Source organism: Lutra lutra, chromosome 4 (genome assembly GCF_902655055.1).
Source record: "Lutra lutra chromosome 4, mLutLut1.2, whole genome shotgun sequence".
NCBI lineage: Eukaryota > Metazoa > Chordata > Mammalia > Carnivora > Mustelidae > Lutra > Lutra lutra.
The window spans coordinates 49637875-49661405 of NC_062281.1; the positions used below are offsets into that span (position 1 = coordinate 49637875).

The 23531-nt window shown below is 39.5% G+C and overlaps 1 protein-coding gene across 2 annotated transcripts in view; it reads right to left on the reverse strand.

The window, feature by feature from the left end:
• CPNE3 (copine 3) overlaps positions 1 to 22471 on the reverse strand; it is a 50042-nt gene extending 27571 nt beyond the window's left edge. Inside the window, exons 1-6 of one of the 2 annotated variants that reach the window (XM_047726780.1) lie at positions 22354 to 22401; positions 9844 to 9918; positions 8692 to 8829; positions 8237 to 8416; positions 6119 to 6193; positions 4200 to 4271 (exon numbers count right to left, since the gene is read on the reverse strand). In XM_047726780.1, the coding sequence (XP_047582736.1) occupies positions 4200 to 4271; positions 6119 to 6193; positions 8237 to 8416; positions 8692 to 8823 (459 nt within the window). In that variant the 5' untranslated portion in view covers positions 8824 to 8829; positions 9844 to 9918; positions 22354 to 22401. Of the gene's footprint in view, positions 1 to 4199; positions 4272 to 6118; positions 6194 to 8236; positions 8417 to 8691; positions 8830 to 9843; positions 9919 to 22353 lie in introns of both variants that reach the window. The other variant, XM_047726781.1, reaches the window with a different exon arrangement.
• Positions 22472 to 23531: the final 1060 nt, after the last annotated feature.

Consider the following 23531-nt stretch of genomic DNA (forward strand, 5'->3'; position numbering starts at 1 on the left):
TATAAATTTAACCTTATCTAATAAGACTCTTAAGAATCAGTGTAATTAGCCTCTCTGTAAACCATTTAATAAAACTAATAGCAGCACTATACACAGAGAAGTTAACTTTCTAAAAACACATTAATGTACCTTGTCTGACCTTAGAAATAAACCAGAGAAAAGCAGAATATCATTATTACCATTTTGAAAGTCAGACAACAAACCTTTGAAAGTTCATTAAAATGTCAGTAGTAGATCTAAAGTAAGAATTAACAGTTCCTGACTCAGATCTCCAGAACATGTTAAGTGAAAAAAAGCAAGGTGGAGAAAAGTGTATATATGCATATCTAGAGAATATATATTCATATGTGTGTCTGAATGCACAACTATGGGGTGGCTTAGTTGGTTAAGCGACAGATTGTCGCCTTCGGCTCAGGTCACGATGTCAGAGTTGTGAGATGGAGCTCCAAGTCGGTATCCCCATTGAGTGGAGCCTGTCTAAGATTCTCCTTAGAATCTTCTGCACCAGGGCGCCTGGGTGGCTCAGTGGGTTAAAGCCTCTGCCTTCGGTTTAGGTCATGATCTCAGGGTCCTGGGATCAAGCCATGAGTCGGGCTCTCTGGTTTGCGGGGAGCTGCTCCCCACCAACCCCCTGCCTGCCTCTCTGCCTACTTGTGATCTCTGTCAAATAAATAAATAAAATCTTAAAAAAAAAAAAAAAGAGGGGCGCCTGGGTGGCTCAGTGGATTAAGCCGCTGCCTTCGGCTCAGGTCATGATCCCAGGTCCTGGGTTCGAGCCCCACATCGGGCTTTCTGCTCAGCAGGGAGCCTGCTTCCTCCTCTCTCTCTGCCTGCCTCTCTGCCTACTTGTGATTTCTCTCTGTCAAATAAATAAATAAAATCTTTAAAAAAAAAAAAAAAAAAAAGAATCTTCTGCACCTACCCTGCCCACTCCCCGTCCCCAACTCATGTGTGCACACACACACATACACATGCTCTCACTCTCTCTACCTCACTAAAAGAAAAAATGGTATATGTATGGGGGCGCCTGGGTGGCTCAGTGGGTTAAAGCCTCTGCTTTCAGCTCAGGTCATGATCCCAGGGTCCTGGGATCGAGCCCCGCATCGGGCTCTCTGCTTGGCAGGGAGCCTGCTTCCTCCTCTCTCTCTCTGCCTGCCTCTCTGCCTACCTGTGATCTCTGTCTGTCAAAGGAAATGAATAAAATCTTTAAAAAAAAAAAAAATGGTATATGTATGTAGTATGCTACAGCTACCCAAGGGCTGAGGGTAGAGAATATAAATACAAATACATAAATACACACACACATACATATCTATCTACATAAACATATCAATACACATACATATATACATATATGTATATATACAGAGGCATACAAACACATACACACACAAAAAAGCCTTAGTTTTCTTTTAGGAAATTGAAAAATTAAACCATGAAATATAAATTTTAAAACATTATTACTACAGGGACAAAGGAAGAAAAAACATAGTAGACAGGGAAAGAAGCTAAATTTCTTGAAAATATCTTGTTTTATAGATTTGGCTTTGGAACCATACAAATCTCTTATATAATTATAAAACAAAGTTAAATTTTTAAAAATTGAAAACAATCCCTAAATATCAAAAGCAAAATTCAAATGTGTCATTGTGATAGAAAAATAACTAAAAGATTTCTTTAAAACACAAGAATTTGAATATACAACCCACATAGAATATATAACCCTAAAGACAAAAAGAATTTCAAAGAAGAGTGCCTAGTTGGCTCAGTCAGCAGAGTACGTGACTCTTGATTTCAGGGTAGTGAGTTCAAGCTCCACACTGGGTGTAGAGATAACATAAATGAACAAATAAAGTTAAAAAAAAAAAAAAAGAATTTCAAAAAAAGCTCAATCTGTTTTCAGTAAAAATACTGTTAATTATAATATGGATATTTTTATTCTGAAAGTATTAGATATTATAAAAGGCAAACAGAAGCAATTATGTTAACATCCTTAGGAACTGAGATTTTTAGCATAAGAGAAGGCAGACACAAATATAGAATTAAAGAAGTAAGGCCCTGTAATTCTATATCTGAACTGGAAATAGTTGTATAAATTTATGATTTAGTTTTTCTTTAAAAAAAAAAAACAAAACAAAACAGGCTTTCCTCTAATTGTCTACTAAAAAGCCTTAGAAACAGTAAGTGGCAATAATCGACAATAAGCACCCCTAGCACCAGACTGGTCTCTAAATAACAATTTCCACTAAAATATAATTAGGCTCTTTTTAATCTGCAGTCTGGAGCAGAAATTAGATAAAAATAAGCCTGGAACATCTTGTCATGCCACACAGCAAGGAAGCTATCCAAAGACTCCTGGAGATGTGCCAACTGATTTCGGGAACAAACTTCAAGAGGTTTTCACAGGCCAAAGTTAAGATAATTTAAGCATCTATGAGTTCACTGATAAAGAGTTCATAGCAATACTAAAAATAAAAAACAACAAACAAAAACAAAACCCTCATTGTCACATTTAGAGGGTGATAGGGAACCAACTTAATCTGTGAAATGGTATATATGAAGAAAAAAATCAAACATTTTAATTTGCTTCCTGTACAATCATACCTCAGAATAAATACATACGTAACATGGGTAAGAATACTTTTCTCTATAGAAGTATCCTCATTAATAAATGAAAAAGCAATGATAGCATGAGAATCTCACTATTTAACAGGCTCTTAATAAAATAATATATCTAGGCAGTATAATTATCATCAATGTTCAGATGTCCCAAAAAGACAGGACTCAACAATGGGAGCCTCCTGATGAAATCACATGTCACCACCTATAAAGCTGCCCTACTGACAATTCAAAATACCACCAGATCATTCCTCTAGACTCCGTTACCAGCTTACAGAAATCAGGAAATAAAGGTGGAGAGAAGAACATGTTAAATGACACCACAAGCGTTTAATCAGTTATAAGCAGTGTTAGAACTTCTATAGGACAAAGGAGTCCATTTCTTTATTGAGTAAGTTCCATGATGGACAGATGGATGGATGGATGGGATGAAGGAAGAAAATGAGAGGAAATAAAGGAAAGAGAGAGGTAGGAAGTAAGTAAAAGAAAGGGGGAAATGTATGGATTTAAAAAGACTGAAAACTGGGGCACCTGAGTGACTCAGTGGATTAAGCCTCTGCTTTCGGCTCAGGTCATGATCTCAGGGTCCTGGGATCGAGCCCCACATCAGGTTCTCTGCTCAGCAGGGAGCCTGATTCCCTTCTCTCTCTCTCTGCCTGCCTCTCTCTGACTACTTGTGATCTCTGTCAAATAAATAAAATCTTTAAAAAAAAAAAAAAGACTGGAAACATACCAACCAATTATACTATTAAAAGAATCTTTGGAGATACACCAGAATATTTATGGATGAAATGACATGATGTCTGAGAGGAGAGAAGGCAGAGAGGGGTGGTGATGAAACAAAACTGGCCATGAGATTTAAGTGTTGAAGATGGATGATGGGGATATGCAGGGTTTTTAAAGACTATTCTATTTAAATTTTTCCAAAATAAAAGTAGTCCCTGGCTACTAGTCTAAGATGTTTGCAAACTAAATTGTAAGGCAAATAAAAATGATTTTAAAAAATTGATTGGTTTGGCACCTGGGTGGCTCAGTGGGTTAAAACCTCTGCCTTCGGCTCAGGTCATGATCCCAGGGTCCTGGGATTGAGCCCCGCATGGGGCTCTCTGCTCAGCAGGGAGCCTGCTTCCCTTCCTCTCTCTCTGCCTGCCTCTCTGCCTACTTGTGATCTCTGTCTGTCAAATAAATAAATAAAATCTTTTAAAAAATAAATAAATAAAAATAAACATTGACCTTTGGAAACAAAGAGAAAAATCCAATAGAGCATGGAATTTCTATTTCTTTCCTTAAGGTAATCAAACAACACTGTCTCGAATGACTTTTACAATAACCTTAATGCTTTTAATAACTCTTCTTTTAAGCTAAACAAGCCCTTTGATAACACCTAGAAGAAAGAGGTAAAAGAAAATGGCTTCTGCTTAAACATACATAGGAAAGCAGAATCTGGATGTAACTAAATACTCTAAGTGATGCTTAGATGACAGAGTTCATAATACTAATTGCATCATTTTTTTTTTCAAAAAGGAATCAATGTGAGGCAAAACATGATATCCTTGTAGAAATGTGCATCAACTACCCACCTTATTGTCCAGTTTTCTTGCCTCCATTTCAAACAAGACCACTCTGTTATCCTTTATTTCTTCAGCTGAAATCTATGAGGAGATATGGTAAGTGAAAGACAATGTTTTAGGGATTCTGATAAACTCAGAAGTACTGATTTATTCTGTTATCTGATAATAGATATAATCTGTACTAATATAAATGAATTTTTTAATCTTTTATAAGAAAAAGTACCATTCAGAAAGATTGATCATTATTTCTTTAATGTGTATAAAATATTTTCCCCAAATATGCCAAATCTGTATTACACAACTTATTTTTCAAATGCTGTTACCCAAATTAGATCTTCCCCATTCCAGTGAAAAATCAAAGCCCCTGGGGCGCCTGGGTGGCTCAGTAGGTTAAGCATCTGCCTTCAGCTTATGTCATGATCTCAGAGTCCTGGGATTGAGGCCTATGTCAGGCTCCCCACTTGGGGACTCTGCTTCTCTGTCTTCCCCTCTGCCCACACCACCCCACTTGTGTTTGCTCTCTCCCTCTCTCTCTCTCTCTCTCTCAAATAAATAAATAAAATTTTAAAAAAGTAAAAGAAAAATCAAAGCCCTGAAAAACTGCATGACCCTATCTAAAGTGTGAGCAAGTCATACTTAGAGGATACTTTAAATTGAAATATCAGATCAACGTTTTTCATCCAATGTCATTGAAAAACTTATTCTAGTTAAAAACAAATTCAGGCTATCATGACCCCAAGAACTATAGAGCTAACTACTGTAATGTTCTGTCTCACAGAAGTCAACACCCAAAGACACTTAAAATCCTTATGCCTCAGGAGACTTAAACTAGAGCAAAACAGTTGCTTAGGGAAATGCCCTCATAATGACAACAACCCTCAAACAGGAGCGAGCCAGCCCTCCATTCTCAGAGCTAAAGTTAGAAAATATTGCTCCAGACAGTGATAACCTAGACAGAAACTCTAGAAGATAATTATTTTATCCTATTATTTAAAGATATTTATTTAAAGTGTGGCATTATGTAATTTGAAATATAAAACAGTATAAAGCATATATTCATTTGCCTAGGACCAGTAATTAGCAACAGAAAAATCTGAGTGGGAGGATGGGCAGGAGAGCAGGAGCCCAGAAAAGATGGTTAAGAGTTCAGAGGCTCATGGGTGCCTGGCTGGCTCAGTCAGAAGAGCATGTGACTCTTGATCTCAGCATCATGAGTTCAAGCCCCACGCTGGGTACAGAGGCTTAAATAACGAAATAAAAACTTAAAAAAAAGGGGGGGGGGGTTGAGGGGTCCAATAGTCATGGCATAATATAAGATCCATTTGGAATTAAATCCATTATACAGTTTCTGTCCTATTGGGGGAACTTTGTAGAGGGTCAAATTAATCCATTCAGATGATTAAGTCATTTCTCTCTAACTTGGGGATTTACACTTCCATGAGGGAGAGACAAGCATCACCAAGCTACATCTGATTCCATGAGCAACTTAAAAGACTCAAAGAAGGAATTCCCATACTGCATTTTCTCCTTCTTTTTGACCCAACGTATTTCCCATTTGTGATCATTGTAAGGCAAGTAAGGATGAAGGACAACATTCGGGATGAAATGATAAAGCATGGCTATAGAGTATTTGTCTGATATGTACAGTTTCAGCATGTCCTATCCTGTTAAATCTTTTCAGGCAAAAGACAAATATCTTGGGGCGCCTGGGTGGCTCAGTGGGTTAAGCCGCTGCCTTCAGCTCAGGTCATGATCTCAGGGTCCTGGGATCGAGTCCCGCATTGGGCTCTCTGCTCAGCAGGGAGCCTGCTTCCCTCTCTCTCTCTCTCTCTCTCTGCCTGCCTCTCCATCTACTTGTGATCTCTCTCTGTCAAATAAATAAATAAAATCTTTAAAAAAAAAAAAAAAGACAAATATCTTATTGTTACCGTAATGCTCCCTTTCCCTGCAGGTCTGCCATTTTTAAGCACCAGAGGTCGAGTTAGCTTCTTACTGGAAACAATCTGTTAAAATTGGAAAGTGATACAAAGAGCTATTTCACTTCAGTATGTGAATTTTTAAACTGAATGATCTCAAAAAAAGTTGAGTATAAAGTTAAATCAACTTAAGTCATTAGAAATGTTACCATTAAGTCCATGCCTTAAAGATTTAGAGATTATAAAACACATCTACATATTTAAAACCAACTGGAAAAGATTTCCAAGGAGCCAGTCCTGGCAGATACGATCTCCCAACCACTAGTTTCTTTATCAATTACTTCAAAGTTTAACTTCCTCCCTGTAATGGAAAAAGAGGAACGGGTTCTCTTCATATATACTAATCACTGAGCTGAAAACCCTATAGATGAGAGATGGGCCTCAGAACACTCAATAAATGAGATTCAACTTTTCAACTGACGCATAACTTGACTATATAACCCCCACAAAATATCATTTTTGATTAAAATAATATAGTAGAGGTGTCTGGGTGGCTCAGTGACTTCTGCCTTCGGCTCTGCCTTCGGCTCAGGTCATGATCCCAAGGTCCTGGGATCAAGCCCCACATCGGGCTCTTTGCTCAGTAGGGAGCCTGCTTCCTCCTCTCTCTCTGCCTGCCTCTCTGCCTACTTGTGATCTCTGTCTGTCAAATAAAAAAAAAAAATATCTTAAAAAAAATAATAAAATAAAATAAAATAATATAGTAGACCTAGGTACTCTCAAATAGATGCATCTATCAAATTCATTATAATTTAGCTACAATGTAGTTTTTTTTCCGGAAAAAATCAATACTTTAATTTTCTCTTTGACCCTCTTCATCAAAGTTTTAGAAAACTGATCAACTTCAGTTTCATATTGTCCTTGAGACATAGGAAATACCAAGATCCCCAAACAGTACACGGAAAAATAAACAAATCTAGGCAATAATGTCACCCACTGAAAAACAATGAGTCTTCCCTCCTGAGGCCTTCCCAGCTCTATTGCAAATGGTCATGATCTCTCTTCATTTTTTTTTTAAGATTTTGTTTATTTATTTATTTATTTGAGAGAGGAGCATGTGGCAGGGTGGGGACAGGGGGAGGGTGCAGCACACAGAGAGGGACAAGCAGATTCCCTGCTGAGCGGGATCTCAAGACCCTGAGATCACAACCTGAGCTGAAATTAAGAGTTTTACAACCAACTAAGCCACTCAGGCACCCTGATTTCTCTTTAGAACTCAGACTCTGAGAAAGAAACAAAACGGTGAGCCTACAGGCACACCTCTACCCTGATCAAATCTGTCACATAGGAAAGACAGATAATTAAGTAACTATGGATGGATGGTTGATGATCAGGTAGAAGCAGTAGAGAGTACCGGGGTGAGCACAGGGTGGCGCTCCAAACTACTCAAGGGGATCAGAGGAGGCTTACTGTAGAGGAAGGCTTACACGGGTACACCTAAGGTTGAGGAAGATCAGGCCAGGTAAAGGGACAGTGTTGGGCCATCAAGGATCTAGAGGGATCAGTCACGTTAGTTAGAACATTAGAGAGGTTGCTGTTACTTTGAAAACATTTATGACTTAAGCATAAGAACAAAATTGTAGGGGTGCTTGGGTGGCTCAGTCTGTTAAGCCTCTGACTCTTGGTTTAACCTCAGGTCATGATCTCAGAATCTCATGTGCTCAGTGCAAAATCTGCTTGTCCCTCTCCCTCCCCATCTGCCCCTTCTGACACCCTCTTTCTCAAAAAAGTAGGTAAATCAAATCCTAAAAAAAAAAATTTTTTTTTAAAGAAAAACCAATAGTACACAAAGCAGCTAGAGCAATGGTATTATTTACTGCAATGTTAAACGAAACACCCCAACTCAAAAGAATTAATGGGTTTTGCCAAAAACACATAGTCCCTGCCCTTATGAAAAATAAGATAAATTCTATAATGTTCAAACCAAACATACTAATATATGAAACAGGTCTGTAAAGTGATTACATACATCTCAACTCTAAAAATTAAACTAATGAACACTTATAAAAACGCCCAATTCTCTGGTTAAAATTTTAGACACAATATACTGCAGTAGCTAATTATACTCACTTGTCCAAGGGTACATTCAAATTCTCCTAAGAAGTCATCATCATTCAGCTGGATGGTTTTGTTGTCAATGTCATAAATCCCAAATTTCAATTTCTGAACCACTTCAAAGTAGTAATCAATAACAAATGTCTTGGAAAATGTGGGATTCAAGCAATTCTTAATCCTTTCTGTGCGATCAACCTATACTCACCCCAAAACAAAAAGTTTCGTCAGATTAAAATGCACTTACATTTTAGCATCTTTATGTACTATAGGTAACTAAATATAAGCATAACAGATAGCTAAAGAAAGTTTCCATATGTAGATGAAAAATTCCACAATCAAGGACAAACTTGCCCCCAAAAAACTGCATTAAAATATGAGCTGTTTTCATTATTTTTAACAGTTGTAATAAGCACTTCACATTATCAAAAGAGCAATTCAGAATCCTTTTCACCTACAGTATTTAACATTACCTCATACCACTGTTGACCACTCGTATTTAAAAATAACACACATAAAGGGTCCGACTTTGACCCTACATCCATATCCAAAAGATTGTCACAGGAAACATTCAGCTCCACCTTTGTAACGCATTGGGCAGCCATCTTGAACTGTGAGAAAACCAAAGAAACAGGATGCTAATGAAATGGTGCCTTTAATAATAAGTCCATGCATTCCCAATGAAACAGCTGAATTCTTAGGAAAAGCTGTCAAAATAGGATCCCGGAGTAAACTCGCTAGAATAAGACTGTTAATATGTGAGGCACCAGGGTGTCTCTGTGGGTTAAGCCTCTGCCTTCGGCTCAGGTCATGATCTCAGGGTCCTTGGATTGAACCCCGCATGGGGTTCTCTGCTCAGAGGGAAGTCTGCTTCTCCCTCTCCCACCACCATCCCTGTTTGTGTTCCCTCTCTTGCTGTGTCTCTGTCAAATAAATAAATACAATCTTAAAGAAAAAAAAAAGCAGAATTATCCCTTAATAAGAAACAAAATTCACAAATTCCCAATTTGCTTACTAAATACCCGACCCAGGTATTTTGTAAAACTAAACCTAAATCTAAATCTAAATTCAGATTTCTTTATTTTGTCATCTTACGTTGTCAAAATTATTAAGTGCCAAAATACACAGTGCTGACAATATGTGCCAAAGATATAAAGATCAAGAAGTCATTGAAGCAGACAGAGAATAACTGACAGAACCAAGAGTGTGGGTCAGACTGACATTCCCTGGGCTTTGAAGGATTCCATTAGGTGAAGAGAGAGACAGCACAGAGTAGAAAAGAATCAAGACATTAGAAGACACAGTGAGGACACCTCATCATCACATGTCACAGAAGTAAGTATCCATGTTGGGAGAAACCAAGCTGGACAGGAAGAGGGTCAAGTTTGGTGTCCTGAGAGCTAGGCTGAAGTACTGCGGGGGAGGGTGGATAGGAGGTACTACTGAAAGTTCTCACATTGAGGATAATAGAATGAAATGGTTTATTCTTAAATGTCACTTGTGTCAGGGCACCTAGGTGGCTCAGTTAGTTAAGGGTCCGACTCTCGACCTCAGCTCAGGTCTTTGCTCCTTCCTCTTTATCACCCCGTATGATAAGCTCTGGAATCAGACAGATGAGTTCTCATCTGGATCCCACACTGACTTAATGTGTTACCTCAGGTGAGAGTCTCCACCTCCTTATAGCCCCTCGTTTTCCTCATCTGCAAAATGAAAATAATATTTCTCATACAGTTGTTGCAAGGATTAAATGAGTGAATATATTTAAATAGTGCCTAGTACATGGTAAGTGTTCCAAAATTATTTATTACTATTATATTATTTTAGGACTACTTGCCTCCAGGTCTGATCTTCTCCCATATATCCCGTGTTTCTTTTTTTTTCTTTTTTTTTTTTAAACTAGTCTATTCCATGACGATTTCTCTAATGATTCCAAACTACATCAAGTCATTTGAATTCCTGCTGCAATAATAGTAATAGATAACTACAGTATAGGAACAAGATCAAATCTGGAGTACATTTAGAGTAATACTTGGGTGAAATCCTGCATCTGGTAAGACCTGTGTGACCTCAAATAAATTACTTTTCTTTTTTTAAAGATTTTATTTATCCATTTGACAGACGGAGATTACAAGCCGGCAGAGAGGCAAGCAGAGAGAGACGGGGGAAGCAGACTCCCCGCTGAGCAGAGAGCCCGATGCAGGGCTCAATCCCAGGACCCTGAGATCATGACCCAAGCCGAAGGCAGAGGCTTAACCCACTGAGCCACCCAGGCGCCCCAAATAAATTACTTTTGGAGCCTAGATTTTCTCATCAGTGAAAATGGAGATACTGTAAGTAAACTTACAAATTGGGCATGTGCTGTGCATCTCGCTTTCATATCTAACATAGAATCTATGGAATAAATGCTTAGTTGTAGAATTTTTTTCTTAAGGTAGTTTAAGTCTTATAAATTGTATGTCAGCTGTACCCAGGATAATGCAGTACCCTGTGGACAGATTTAGAATGAGTAAGGATTTCTAAAGCTCCTGAAGAACATGTAAAGAATTGTCTACCAGCAAGCAGAAAGCCCTCAAATTCCAAAAATGGAGAGAATTCAACAGAAAATGTATTGTATCTATGTGTGAAGTCAGCCTCATAGCAAAAAGACACAATACATCAGAGGAGCATTTTTTTTTTCCCTAACAATGCTCATACAAGAGCCACGAAAACAATATATCAGACACACCCGATTATTTAGTAAATCGTTGACATTACATTACTATATTGCTGTTAGGACACAAATTTCCTCTATTAACAGCATTCCCCCATGAAAATGACTCTGAATGCAGCCTCATTTTTTTCTAGAAATTCATTATGGCTGAATGACAAATGGAAGAAATTACATAAACAATCAGGTCTGGAACCTTGTTAAAAGCAACATCCCGGATGATGCTCTTCTCAGTTCCTTTCAGTGTCATCAACCAGCACATGATACACAATTTTTTTTAAAAAGCAATAGGGCATTCTTTTATGATGGAGGAAAATAAGGCAAATGTTTTGTACACTTTGAGTATGGAGAATAGGAGATTTGGCTGGGATAAGTGACCAAGCAGAGGAATGTGTGTGTACAACTAAAGAGTGATTCTATGTGTTTTACTACCCAAAATGTAGGATGATAGAAAAGACAGAAAGAACCTCCTCCAGGAGTGGACAATAGCTTCTTACAACACAGATTACTTATTGGAGAATTGTCTAGTTTCTAAAATGCAAATAACATCTGGAAATACTAACCCTATCAACAATTCTCCCAGTAACTCTAATTTTCCTGAATCAACGTTATATAACACAGTTCAAAGGAATTAAAAATAAGACCTAATCATTGAATTTGGGCTGGATGTATTAAATTTAAAGCATATGGTCACTCCTATACCTGAAATTTCTGAGGTCTAGCTGAAAATTCTTAGGTCTTATGTGCTTTCTCTTTTCCCATCTTTCCTTAGAGGTACTCCTTAGGTCTACTCAGTAAAGCAGATTCTGCCTAGAACAATTTCAAATCTCTCTCAACTATGGAGGTGTAGAACCTTCCCTATGCCTATGGTCACAACTTCTTCAGGTCTTTTTTTTTTTTTTTAAAGATTTTATTTATTTGACAGACAGAGATCACAAGTAGGCAGAGAGGCAGGCAGAGAGAGAGGAGGAAGCAGGCTCCCCACCGAGCAGAGAGCCTGATGTGGGGCTCGATCCCAGAACCCCGGGATCATGACTTGAGCCGAAGGCAGAGGCTTTATCCCACTGAGCCACCCAGGCGCCCCTCTTCAGGTCTTCTGTAGCTCTACCTGCCTACTTAACGGTCTCCAGACAGGCACTCCCACTGCCATCCTCTTTCTATTCATATCATGATTTTATCACTTCTGATTTAAAAAAAAAAAAATCTGATGCTGGTGGCTCAGTGGTTAAGCATCTAGGCTCCCTGCTCAGCAAGGAGTCTCCTTCTCCCTCCCCTTCTGCACCTCTCCACCCCTGCCCACCCTGCTTGTGCTTTCTCTCACTCTCTCTCTCTCTCAAATAAATAAATAAATAAATAAATAAAATCTTAAAAAAATAATAAATTTTTTAAAAAATCATTACTGGCTATCCAGAGTCTACTCTAGTCCAATTAGTTACACCTCGAATTCATGGCTCTGTCTACATCTGCCCCCAGCCTGTCATCTAAATTCGTCAAGATCCATTTCAAATGACATTTTCTCCATCAAGCTGTTGCTGATCCCCCTGTAGGGCAGTTATGGTACTGATGCTATTTTCTTACCACTATTATTACTTGTATGCATGGCCCACACTCTATCTACTGTGTGCTGAGGACAAGGACCTGTTTTTTACTGCTTCCTCTGCATCCTGAAGCGTGCTGTCTGATGTTTGACACAGGTTTTTCATGGCTGAAATACCAGTAACTTTGGAGTCAGTAGAATTGGTTCAAATTTCCTTCCCATCATTTATTTGGGTGTGTCAGCTTTACCAAATTGTCTGTCGGAACCTCAGTTTCCACATCTATAAATGGGGATAAAAAAATTACCTGACAATTGTAGGTTTATAGGGCACTCACATTTTTAGATATTCTATGAATTGTAGCAATTATTATTTTATAAACTATTCAAATACTTTAACGAATAGTCTAGCCATCAATGGCTTATTATTCAATAGTAAGACATAATGAAACTTTCTCATCCTTGTTTATAAAGAACTTCTTAGAAAAATAATAAAAGAATGCCTGGGATTTACACAAAATTAATTTGCCAGGCAGGCAGCCTTTCTTATAGATAAGTGCTAATTTTCCTAAATCCTCTCAGAAGATTTTGTTTAGCTGAGCTACCGCCCAGTTGGTGCATGGGGGATGGGGGACAGAACCAGTGTCAGTGACTCATTATTTGTTGTAGAACAATTGGGAGGGAGAAGTCAGTGCCCAGCCACCAATGTCTCTAGGAAATTTCACTCTTTAGCTACTAAATGAGGAGGCTGGCAACATTACAAAGTTCTCAAAGGTTCCTTCTGGTTCCAATACCATGATTCACTAACTGCTATCCATACTGCATCCTGCATGACCTCCACTGAAAGCCAGCAGGGTAACCTTGTGGCAGCTGGAATGGGGCCCAGCAACATCAGCAGGACACACGCCATGCAGTGTTTCTCAAATTGTGTGGCTCAGAACAGTAAAAGTGTCCTCCTCAACCTCCCTAAAAAAGTGGGGGAAGGGTAATATGGCAGTCAGTTTAAAAGCTGCCACTACTTGGAGGTCTCAGTCAAACCAACAAGTGTTTACATTAAGAGGTTACTGTGTGGAACACCTGGGTGGCTCAGTCGTGGGGCATCTGCCTTGGGCTCAGGTCAAGCCCTGTAGTCGTCGTCAGGCTCCCTACTCAGCAGGAGGCCTGCTTCTCCCTCTCCCATATCCTCCCCCTTGTGTTCCCTCTCTCTCACTGTGCTTCTCTCTGTCAAATAAATAAGTAAAATCTTTTAAAAAAAGAGAGAGATTACTGGGTTCCCATTATCATGCTAAGGACAGTGGGGACCTGATACAGCAACAGAAGACCTTGGAACTCATTATAATTCTATTGGGGAGTTCCATTCATTCAACAATTATTTACTGAGTATCTTCAATGTGTTTGGCCTGGGGTGGGGAAAGAATGCAAAGCAAAAGCAAAATACCTATAGCTATGCACATATACACGGGAATAACACAAACCGTATACAACAGTGTGGTGCGGAGAGGAAGCAATCAAAGTGCCCTCAGAGCTGGAGAAGAAATCTACAGATTCCTATTTTTACCAAGGATTAAAACTACACTCCATTATAAAATAACTTATATTCATGTTGCCACTTGCTACTGGATCATTTTTTTCCCTTAAAAATAGAGAGTGGGAGAGGGGAGTATGGAAAGAGTTAGTAAATACACGTGGCTGGATAATTTCTGGCTTTTGTTTTCTACAAAATTCTCAAGATGCTTCCAAATAATATATTATCTTCTGAACTTTACCAAACAAACAAACAAACAAACATCTAGTAAATTGGGCAAGACAAGGAATAAGTACTAAATGGCAAGGGATCAATACACCAGAGCTAAGACTATAATATCTGGATTGTCCCAGAATGTTAATAATATTCAGCACATTGTTAACTTTTAAAACAATACATCGTGTCTATTAGAAAAAATAATAATAATTTGCCCAAACATTTAAATTACTTGCCCAAGATAAACAAGCTAATAAGTAGCAAGGCCAGAACAAGAACCCAGATTTGTTTCCCATCATGCCAGAATGCCCTGAGAGCACTAAGGCCTGTAATTAATCATTACTTAGTATAACAGCAATATTCTCTAATTAATTTCCCTATAGCTTTCTAGTTAGTATCTCAAATGTAAATATTCAGCCTGACGCAAATTAACGAATACGATCTTACAAAATTAGAAGATTAATTTTTAGGCTACAACTATGATTATGTTTCTTAAACAAAAATAACCAGAATAAACAGTAACAGCCAAACAGTAGAAGAACTGGAATGGTGTGCATTTACATCACAGCAGTTCCTCCTCAAGACAGTACATTACACTGTGAATTACTTAGGGCTAAGAAAGCATTTTCTTCTTGCTAGAGTCTCCGCAAACACAGATCTACATGGGGGACACAGAATCTCGGTGCTTTCTGAAGGCAGCAACATTAATTCTCAGGAATATACCACACTTAATAGCCAAAGAAAAACTCACATTAAAGGAATGTACAGTGAGCCTGCCCTGCATTTATTAAGAAAGTGATGCCCAGGGACACCTGGGTGGCTCAGGTGGTTAAGTGTCTGTGTCTGCCTTGGGCGTCCTGGGATTGAGCCCTGCATCTGGCTTCCTGAGCAGGGAGCTTGCTTCTTCTCCCTCTGCCACTCCCACTGCTGCTCCCCCTGCTTGTGCTCTCTCACTCTCTCTCTCTGTCAGAAAATAAATAAAATTTATTTATTATTATTTTATTATTATTATTAAGAATATTAATATTCTTAATATATTAATTATTAAGAATAATAATATATTATTATTAAATTATTATTATTAAGAAAGAAAGAATAATATATTATTATTAAATTATTATTATTAAGAAAGAAAGGAAGAAAGAAAGAAAGAGGGAAAGAGATGCCCACATTTTAAAAAAATACCTGCAATGGAATACTAGCCATGGGGATAGAGAATTAGAATTACGCCAAGCATTAAAGCACATAAACAGTGAAAAGGGCACGTTTTCTTTTTAAATGTTAAAAAGGGACCAACGGGAAGGGTCACTGGACCAGGAGTGTGAAAAAATGGAGTATAGTTCTCCATCGGCCCTACCATACGTGCCCCAAGGGCTATAACTGCTCTAGGCCTCTGGTTTTTCAACTGTCAATTCTAAGAGTTGAGCCAATCGCTTTAAGTAACTTTAAAACCTCTTCTAGTTACTATTCCATGACTAATTACAGTGAATATGAACTTGTTTAGGAAGTGGTACTAAAAGAGGAGAAAAATTTAAAAAGTAGAAAATAGCAGAAAATTTATAAGAACCAAAAAGAATAATGTAAGGAAAAGAATAACATTTCCCAAATTCACCTTCCATCTCCCACCACCAAAAAAGCTATACCTGAAAAAATATATATTTAGATACTTCCCCACCAGTTAGGTACCTTTGCTTGAAATTCTTAAATTCTCTATCCCCGGATGACTTGAAAAAGTATAGTATACCGACAAACAGAACACCAGCCCCAATCTATTAGGTACATGCAGCATAACGAGTTTTACCATCTATGGAATCTCACATTATTAAACTCCCAGCTCGTAATACAGCAGCAAAAGGAACCAGCATTTGACCACCATTTTTAAAATGAATTTCCAGGGACACCTGGGTGGCTCAGTTGGTTAAGCAGCTGCCTTCGGCTCAGGTCATGATCCCAGCGTCCTGGGATCGAGTCCCGCATCGGGCTCCTTGCTTGGCGGGGAGCCTGCTTCTCCCTCTGCCTCTGCCTGCCATTCTGTCTGCCTGTGCTTGCTCTCTCTCCCTCTCTCTCTGACAAATAAATAAATTTAAAAAAAAAATCTTAAAAAAAAATAAATAAAATAAAATGAATTTCCAGATTCTTGAATAATCCTGAATAAAATCTGGATAGCAATGCTATTGCTGATATCTGAACATGCAGAATTGGGAAAAGATATATTTTTGTATTACTCTTATTTTATTATTTTTTTAAAAGATTTTATTTATTTGTCAGAGAGAGAGAGAGAGCACAAGCAGGGGGAGTGGCAGGCAAAGGGAGAAGGTGGCCCCCGCTGAGCAAGGAGCCCCAGTGCAGGACTCAATCCCAGGACCCTGGGATCATGACCTGAGCAGAAAGCAGATGCTTAACCAACCGAGCCACCCAGGTGTCCCTTACTCTTATTTTAAACACAGAAAGCATGTGCAGTTTTACCCTGTCCTTACTGTTACAAAGTGAGCAATTAACTAAGGCTCCTTCCTTGATTTCTCTAGAAGATTCCTAAGATTATACTGATCTGTTCTATGACTCATAGCAGGCTACAGAGTTCATTTCACATGCATTTTCTGGTTAGACTGCTTTACTAATCCCAACGGCTGCTTTATACACACTTTAGAAATGTCACTGATTATACTGTCAAGCTTATCTAATGAACAGTTCATAGTATATGCACTGTTAATAAAAGTTAGAAGCAGTTGCAACATCGCAATGTTGCCTCACTTTAGGAAGCATGCATCTTGGCAAAATTAGCTACAGAGTAAGTATCTACAAAGTGAATCATCTTTTACCAAAAATGGCATTGATAAAAATCAGAGCTACATCCCCTAGCAGAAATTCCAGGATGCTCAGTTGAAAATGTTAAAATTCTAAGGGCTCAGTAAAGCTGCTGGCAGTTTGGATACTATAAAAAGGCACATCGACCTGCTGAGACTGCTGTCCTTTGGTGTTCAGAGCTATTTAAGAACTCCCCACCTTCTGGAATCTCCTAGATGTTGGGCCAGCCATCAGAACTTCTCACCTGTCCCTACTATCCAACTATGCCCAACTCTAAAAGCACGCTTCCTAAAACTCGGCTCCCTTCCTTCTCTTCCTAGCTGGGCCATACAATATTTAACTGGGCAAGACAGGCATTTCACATTTTGTCACTTTGTGCTCCTTTCCAGTTCATGGTGAACAATGACACAAAATAATTCTTTCAGTTTAAAGCTGGAACAACTACAACTACTTCATTCTTAAGATTTAAGTTTGTACATTGAACAGTGGCACCTGGCTGGCTTAGTCAGTAGAGCATGGGACTCTTGATCTTGGGGTTTAAGTTCAAGCCCCACCTTAGTTACAGAAATTACCTAAAAATAAAATATTTTTTAAAAAATAATAAAGTTTTGTATGTTGAGCAAGGACTGTTGAAATGTTTATACATTTCCTGATTTCAAGAATATTCCGTTTACAGTTACTTGGCACATAAATGTCAACTGGTTTTAACTTTCTGGCAACCCTCTTTCTATTTCCCAAACATGAATAGTTTAATAATACTATTCAATCACTCAACACATATTTATAGAGTATCTACTGTGGGTCAGGTCATGTTCTGAGGTGTTGGGAGAACAATGAACAAAACAAGTAACGTGCCCTCCTGAGGTTACACTATAGGGAGAAAGACGATAAAGAAGATAAGTAAATAGGGGTGGGGGAGGGACACCTGGCTGGATCAGTCAGTAGAGCACCGGACTCTTGACCTCAGGGTCATGAGTTCAAGCCCCATGTTAGGCGTGGAACTACTTCCAAAAGAAAAAGAAAAAAAAAAAAAGGTAAATAATCAACCTAATGGAATTATATAAGCCTGAAATGGTGAATACCTAAAATGGGGAAACCAGTCTCTTCTGAACAACATATGTTATGTGATATTTGATTCACAGAAAGAGTTTATGTAACATATGTGTGATATGTGTGGTTATAAAGTGTAACTACCCATCTTAGAGTCTTTGCATCTCTACATCAAGGGCCAGTAAACTTTTTCAGTAAAGGAACAAAAAGTAAATATTGTAGTTTTGGCTGGTCAAGAGGTCACTCACAGTCTCTGTCACAACTACTCAATCTGCCCTGGTAGAATGAAAGTGGCCACAGACTGAACAGGCATAGCTGTATTCCAATAAAACTTTATTTACAAAAACAAGCCATGGCCTTGATTTGGCCCACAGGCTGGAATTTAAGTCAAAGACTCTGAAGTGTTGGGATCACAGACTCTTAGAACATTGGAATCATAGGCTATTTGACCCAAGGGTCCTACAGCGTTAGTTACTATCTGAATCACAGGATTCTAGAAAGTCACCCTCAAGCCTCAGAGTGTTAGAAGTATAGAGCTTCAGTCCTTAGATATTAGAATCACGTAGATGGTCTGGACATGAGTCAAGGAGTTCTAGCCCTTAGTTGACCAGTATGATAGCCACTGGTGACATGAGGCTACTGAGCATTTGAAATGTGGTGCCTCTGAGATGACTGAGCATGATTTCAAAGATTGAAATGAAAAAGAAATGTGAGAACTCTCAATAACTTTTTAGATTAATCACATATTGAAATGATTTTTAAATACATTTGGTTAAATAAAATATATCACTAAAAATGTTTTAAAAAGATAAGTTAGTAAAATATACAGTATGCTAGGTGTGAAAGTGCTAAAGAAAAAACGAAGCAGGGGAGGACTAAGAAGTACTGAAGCCGGGGTACAACTCTAGATATTTTATAACCTTAACTTGACAACACAATCGGGAAATACTTGTTTTGATTTTCACTTCTTTTCAAATAATCCTGATCCCTAAACAGATGAAAATGTGACCAACAAGTTCCTCTTTACAGTTGTAGATATCTATTTTAACATGTACTACCATGTTAGAGGAACAGTGAGCTAAAGCTCAGAAACCTGAAGTAGCCTGATGAAAATGCGTATTGCAACCATGCTGTGCTTTGGTAATTTTCACAGGAACCAGACATAATACACCCCCTGGCAACAGGACATTTCAAAATGATTTGCTAAAATGAGTAGTATTTCCTTCTACTTTTCTTTTCTTTTTTTTTTTTTTTAAGATTTTTTTATTTATTTATTTGACAGAGAGAGATCACAAGCAGGCAGAGAGGCAGGCAGAGAGAGAGGAGGAAGCAGGCTCCCTGCTGAGCAGAGAGCCCGATGCGATGCGGGGCTCGATCCCAGGACCCTGAGATCATGACCCGAGCCGAAGGCAGCGGCTTAACCCACTGAGCCACCCAGGCGCCCCTCCTTCTACTTTTCATGGGAAAACTGTATTAATATGCTATCCATCTAACTTATGTTGGTAAATTTGACCAGTAATAAACTGATTTTAATTTTTTTAAAAATATGATTGGAAAAGCAATGATTGCCCACTGATAAGCTGTTAAATACTAAAAGAATACAGCTTCTTCAAAACAATCCCAATATTCTTCCACTAGCCTCTTCAAATGTAAGCTAGCATAATCAACCTAAATGTAGTTATCATCATCATACCAAATGTATATATAGCAACTGGCTTTGATTACATCAGACACTCAAGTAATGTAGTTAAATAAAATCTACGATACTTATAGGGGATCATTTAAACCACCTTCTCAGTCTATCTTTCAACAAATCTTCAACCACATATTCTACCTAATTGTTGGCCTTTAACCTGCCTAGCGATCCTTATAATGTACGTAAGAACACGAAGGAAAAACATTGGTGGGAAGGAAGCTAACCTGTAGGGTAAAGGTAATAGTGGGTACATTAAAGGAATGTCCAAGTCTGGGGTCCTCAAACTTATTGAGTACCACCAACAGATGGTGTCATTGATCCTTACTAAAAGATCCACCTAAGAAATTATGTTTTTGGTGATCAGTGGTGGCTCATTACAGATCTTCGAAGGTCAAATGTCATTGAGTTGTATTTCATATCCAACACTATCGTTCTCAATTTTGCTGACAGGCATACTTTCTTGCATAATAACTCACTGACTGATAAAAAAAATGAAAAAGGAGAAAAGAAAACTCTAACAATTGTAGGGAAAAAAGCACAGCAATAGTACTGAGAGAGAAGGAGGATGAGGAAAACTATGTCAAAAGCTATAGCAAGAATTGCTAGGAGGTAGGATACCATGTGAACTGATTATCTGAACAGATGCTGCAAAGGAAATATTCAGGACTGCAGTGATAGCATTGGAAAGAGTATACAAAAAATACCTGCATATGTGTAAACTTAGGGTGCCTTAAATTTATATGGAAATCAAGACCACTGTCTATAAAGTGTTTACAGTTAGAAGTGAAAGTAGGAGAGGTGTCCAGTCATTAGACAGCCCTAAAAAGACAAAGAATCCTTTTGTTTCCCCCATCCTGAAAACTCCTCTCCCTCTCCATTCTCCAGGAGCTAGATCTGACAGAAGAAATCCTGAAGGAGAACCAACTGCACACTTCATTGTGTCATCGTGCCAGAAATTCTGGGGAGTGCTGAAATTCAGCTCCCCCTTACATCCAGAGAGTCTCAACATGGTCCAGTCCCCAAAACTTACTTTATTTGAATATTTTCAGCCCAGACTGGGATGCATTTTTCCAAAACATCAGCCAAAAGCAACTGCCTTTAAAAAATATCTCAGAAAGGAAAAAAGTGGCCCCAGGTACCAAAAGTTAATCTACTGGTCTCACTATAATTGCCGTCATATATGTCATCTGTTCTTAGTTCTCCTTTCTTATCCTTCCTTGCTTCTCTCTACCTATGCTCTATGCCCACATAAGTTTTGTTTGGCTCTGGGAGGCAGCACTCAGAACTGGACTTTGCAGACCCCAGATAATGACAACAGCAAGATACATGTAGCTATATATGTGGCAGGTGTTTTGCTAAGTGTATTACAAATACGATTTTATTTAATTCACTTAAAAATCCGTATGATATAGGATGCATTTTATTTCTATTTTACAAATGCAGAAACAGGCCCTAAAACATTAAGTAAGTAACCTGCCCAAGGTCACACAGCTAACAAACGCCAAAGCATACACTTGAAACCCAGCTAACTGTCTTATCCCAAGCAGAAATGTTCTTTACATTAAGCCATAAGGCCTGTGCCCAGAAATCATACAGAGACCTGAAATCCAGCCCTAGTAGTACTGTTTAGCACTTTTGTAGTTTGGTAAATTATTTAATCTGAGTCCCGAGTATGAAACAGAGTAACAATACCACCTAAGTCTGTGAGCATTAAATGAACTAACAAATACAAACATTTTCTAGTACAGTGTTTATGGGTCACTAGCCAAAATTCGCTATATACAACCCCGTATTCCTTCTGTTTCTCTATTTGATTTATTGAGGCAGCCACAAAAAGATTAAGCAGAAGCTGTGGGTCATCAACCAAGTGCAACGTTAATGGTCTGTATCCTCTGTCTCCCAGAGGTTCTGGCACTGCAAAACCAATGCAACTGCATTTCCTCCATGTCCTGGCTTGTAGTGAGTCCAAAGCCCTAGACAGAAGAATGTGGGAGCCAGAGCCGGAACAGGAGCTCTTAGGAAACCCTCTCCCACAACCTTCTGCTCCGCTATGAAATCAAGAGTTACCTTTTCCCGCCCCACCTAGCTGCTTCTCTTGGAACCCTCAGCAGCTCTGAAGCGTGCCTGTTCCTCCGAGCATTCGATTCTAAGCGAGGAACCCAGACCCAGCCCCTCACCCCACTGGGCGCTGCGGATTTTTCCAAGCGTGTCACCTCCCCTGGGCCTCAGGCCCGACCCTCCCTGCTGGGGTAGTCTGGCGAGCTGGACACCGCCCGCCCAGGTGCACGAAACGCCAGGCCCAGGAGGCTTCTCGCGGCCCACAGCTTAGCCCCGAACTCTGGCTTCTCCGGAAGGAGTCAGCCAGCCCCACGCCTCCCCAGGCTCGTACGCTGAGGCTCAAGAGTCCCCTGCGCGCTCCGGCCGATCCCTCGCCGCACCAAGCCCAGGGTGCACAAACAGCGCGAGGGCCGTGTGGGCCCCACCGCGCGGAGCCTGCGGGCCCGGTTTGTCCCCGAGCGGGCTCTCTTTGTCCCCCAGGGGATCTGTGGGTTGTTGGGGCCCCGCTACACCAGCCCCGAAGCAGACAGAGGCCCGCACTCACATCCGGCTCTCAGTGGGGTAAATCTGGCAGGGGTGGAGACCAGGCAGGCAGAATCCACTAGGTAGCCGAGGCGCAGGGATTCACAGGAACCCGAGGCCGAAAGGGCAGAGGGGCGGGGAGGGGCGGGGAGTGGCTAAGGTGAAACTCCGCCCACTATGGCCTCGGACCGCCCAGTACTGACTCTTACCTGCACCTAGGGAGTAGACCGGTGCTTCCAGGTCTTTTAGGAGATGGCTTTGCTTATGGAAGGCCCCAGCTGATTTTGGACACAAAAATGAGTTGCTTGGTGCAAAAAAGAAAATTTTCAGAAGGATAAACGAATTAAAATATTTGAGAAAATTTATACTACTATCTGAAAAACAGGGAAAAATTCAGAAATGCGAACTCCTAAACGTTCTTATTTACAACTTTTCAATGTACGCACTACCCGAGTCATTTTGCATCTGAATCTCATTTAATTCTCACAATTTTGTGACGTAGTTAGTGCCATTAACCCCATTTCGCAAATGAGAAAACTGTGATTGAGTAACTTGAAATATGATAGCTGAGTAATTGGTCTACTCGCCTGAAGTCACAGATTCTAAGTAAACTAATTTCAAAGCATCCTGCTTGACTGCTACTTGACGCTGCCTACAACTAAACAAACTCCCACGGAAAATATTGCTACACTTGACTACTAGAAATTGAGAACGTCTGCCCAAGGAAAACAGGGACAAAATCATTCAGCAAACACATGAGAAAAATATTTGCTACAAACCTGATATTTAAGGAAGGATTAGTATCTAAAGTATAAATTGATTTTAAAAAAATAGAAAAATGGGGTGGCTCAGTCGGTTAAGCATCTGTCTTCAGATCATGATCCTGGGGTCTTGGGATCAAGTCCTACTTTTGTCTCCTTGCTCAGCAGGGAGCCTGCTTCTTCATCTGCCTGCGGCTCTCACTGCTTGTGCTTACACTCTCATTTTCTCTTTCCGACAAATAAATAAATAAAATCTTTTTAAAAAATAGAAAAATGAGGGAGTGCCTGGGTGGCTCAGTGGGTTAAGCCTCTGCCTTCAGCTCAGGTCATGATCCCAGAGTCCTGGGATCAAGCCCCTCATCCGGCTCTGTGCTCAGCAGGGAGCCTGCTTCCTCCTCTCTCTCTCTCTCTCTCTCTCTCTGCTTGCCTCTCTGACTAC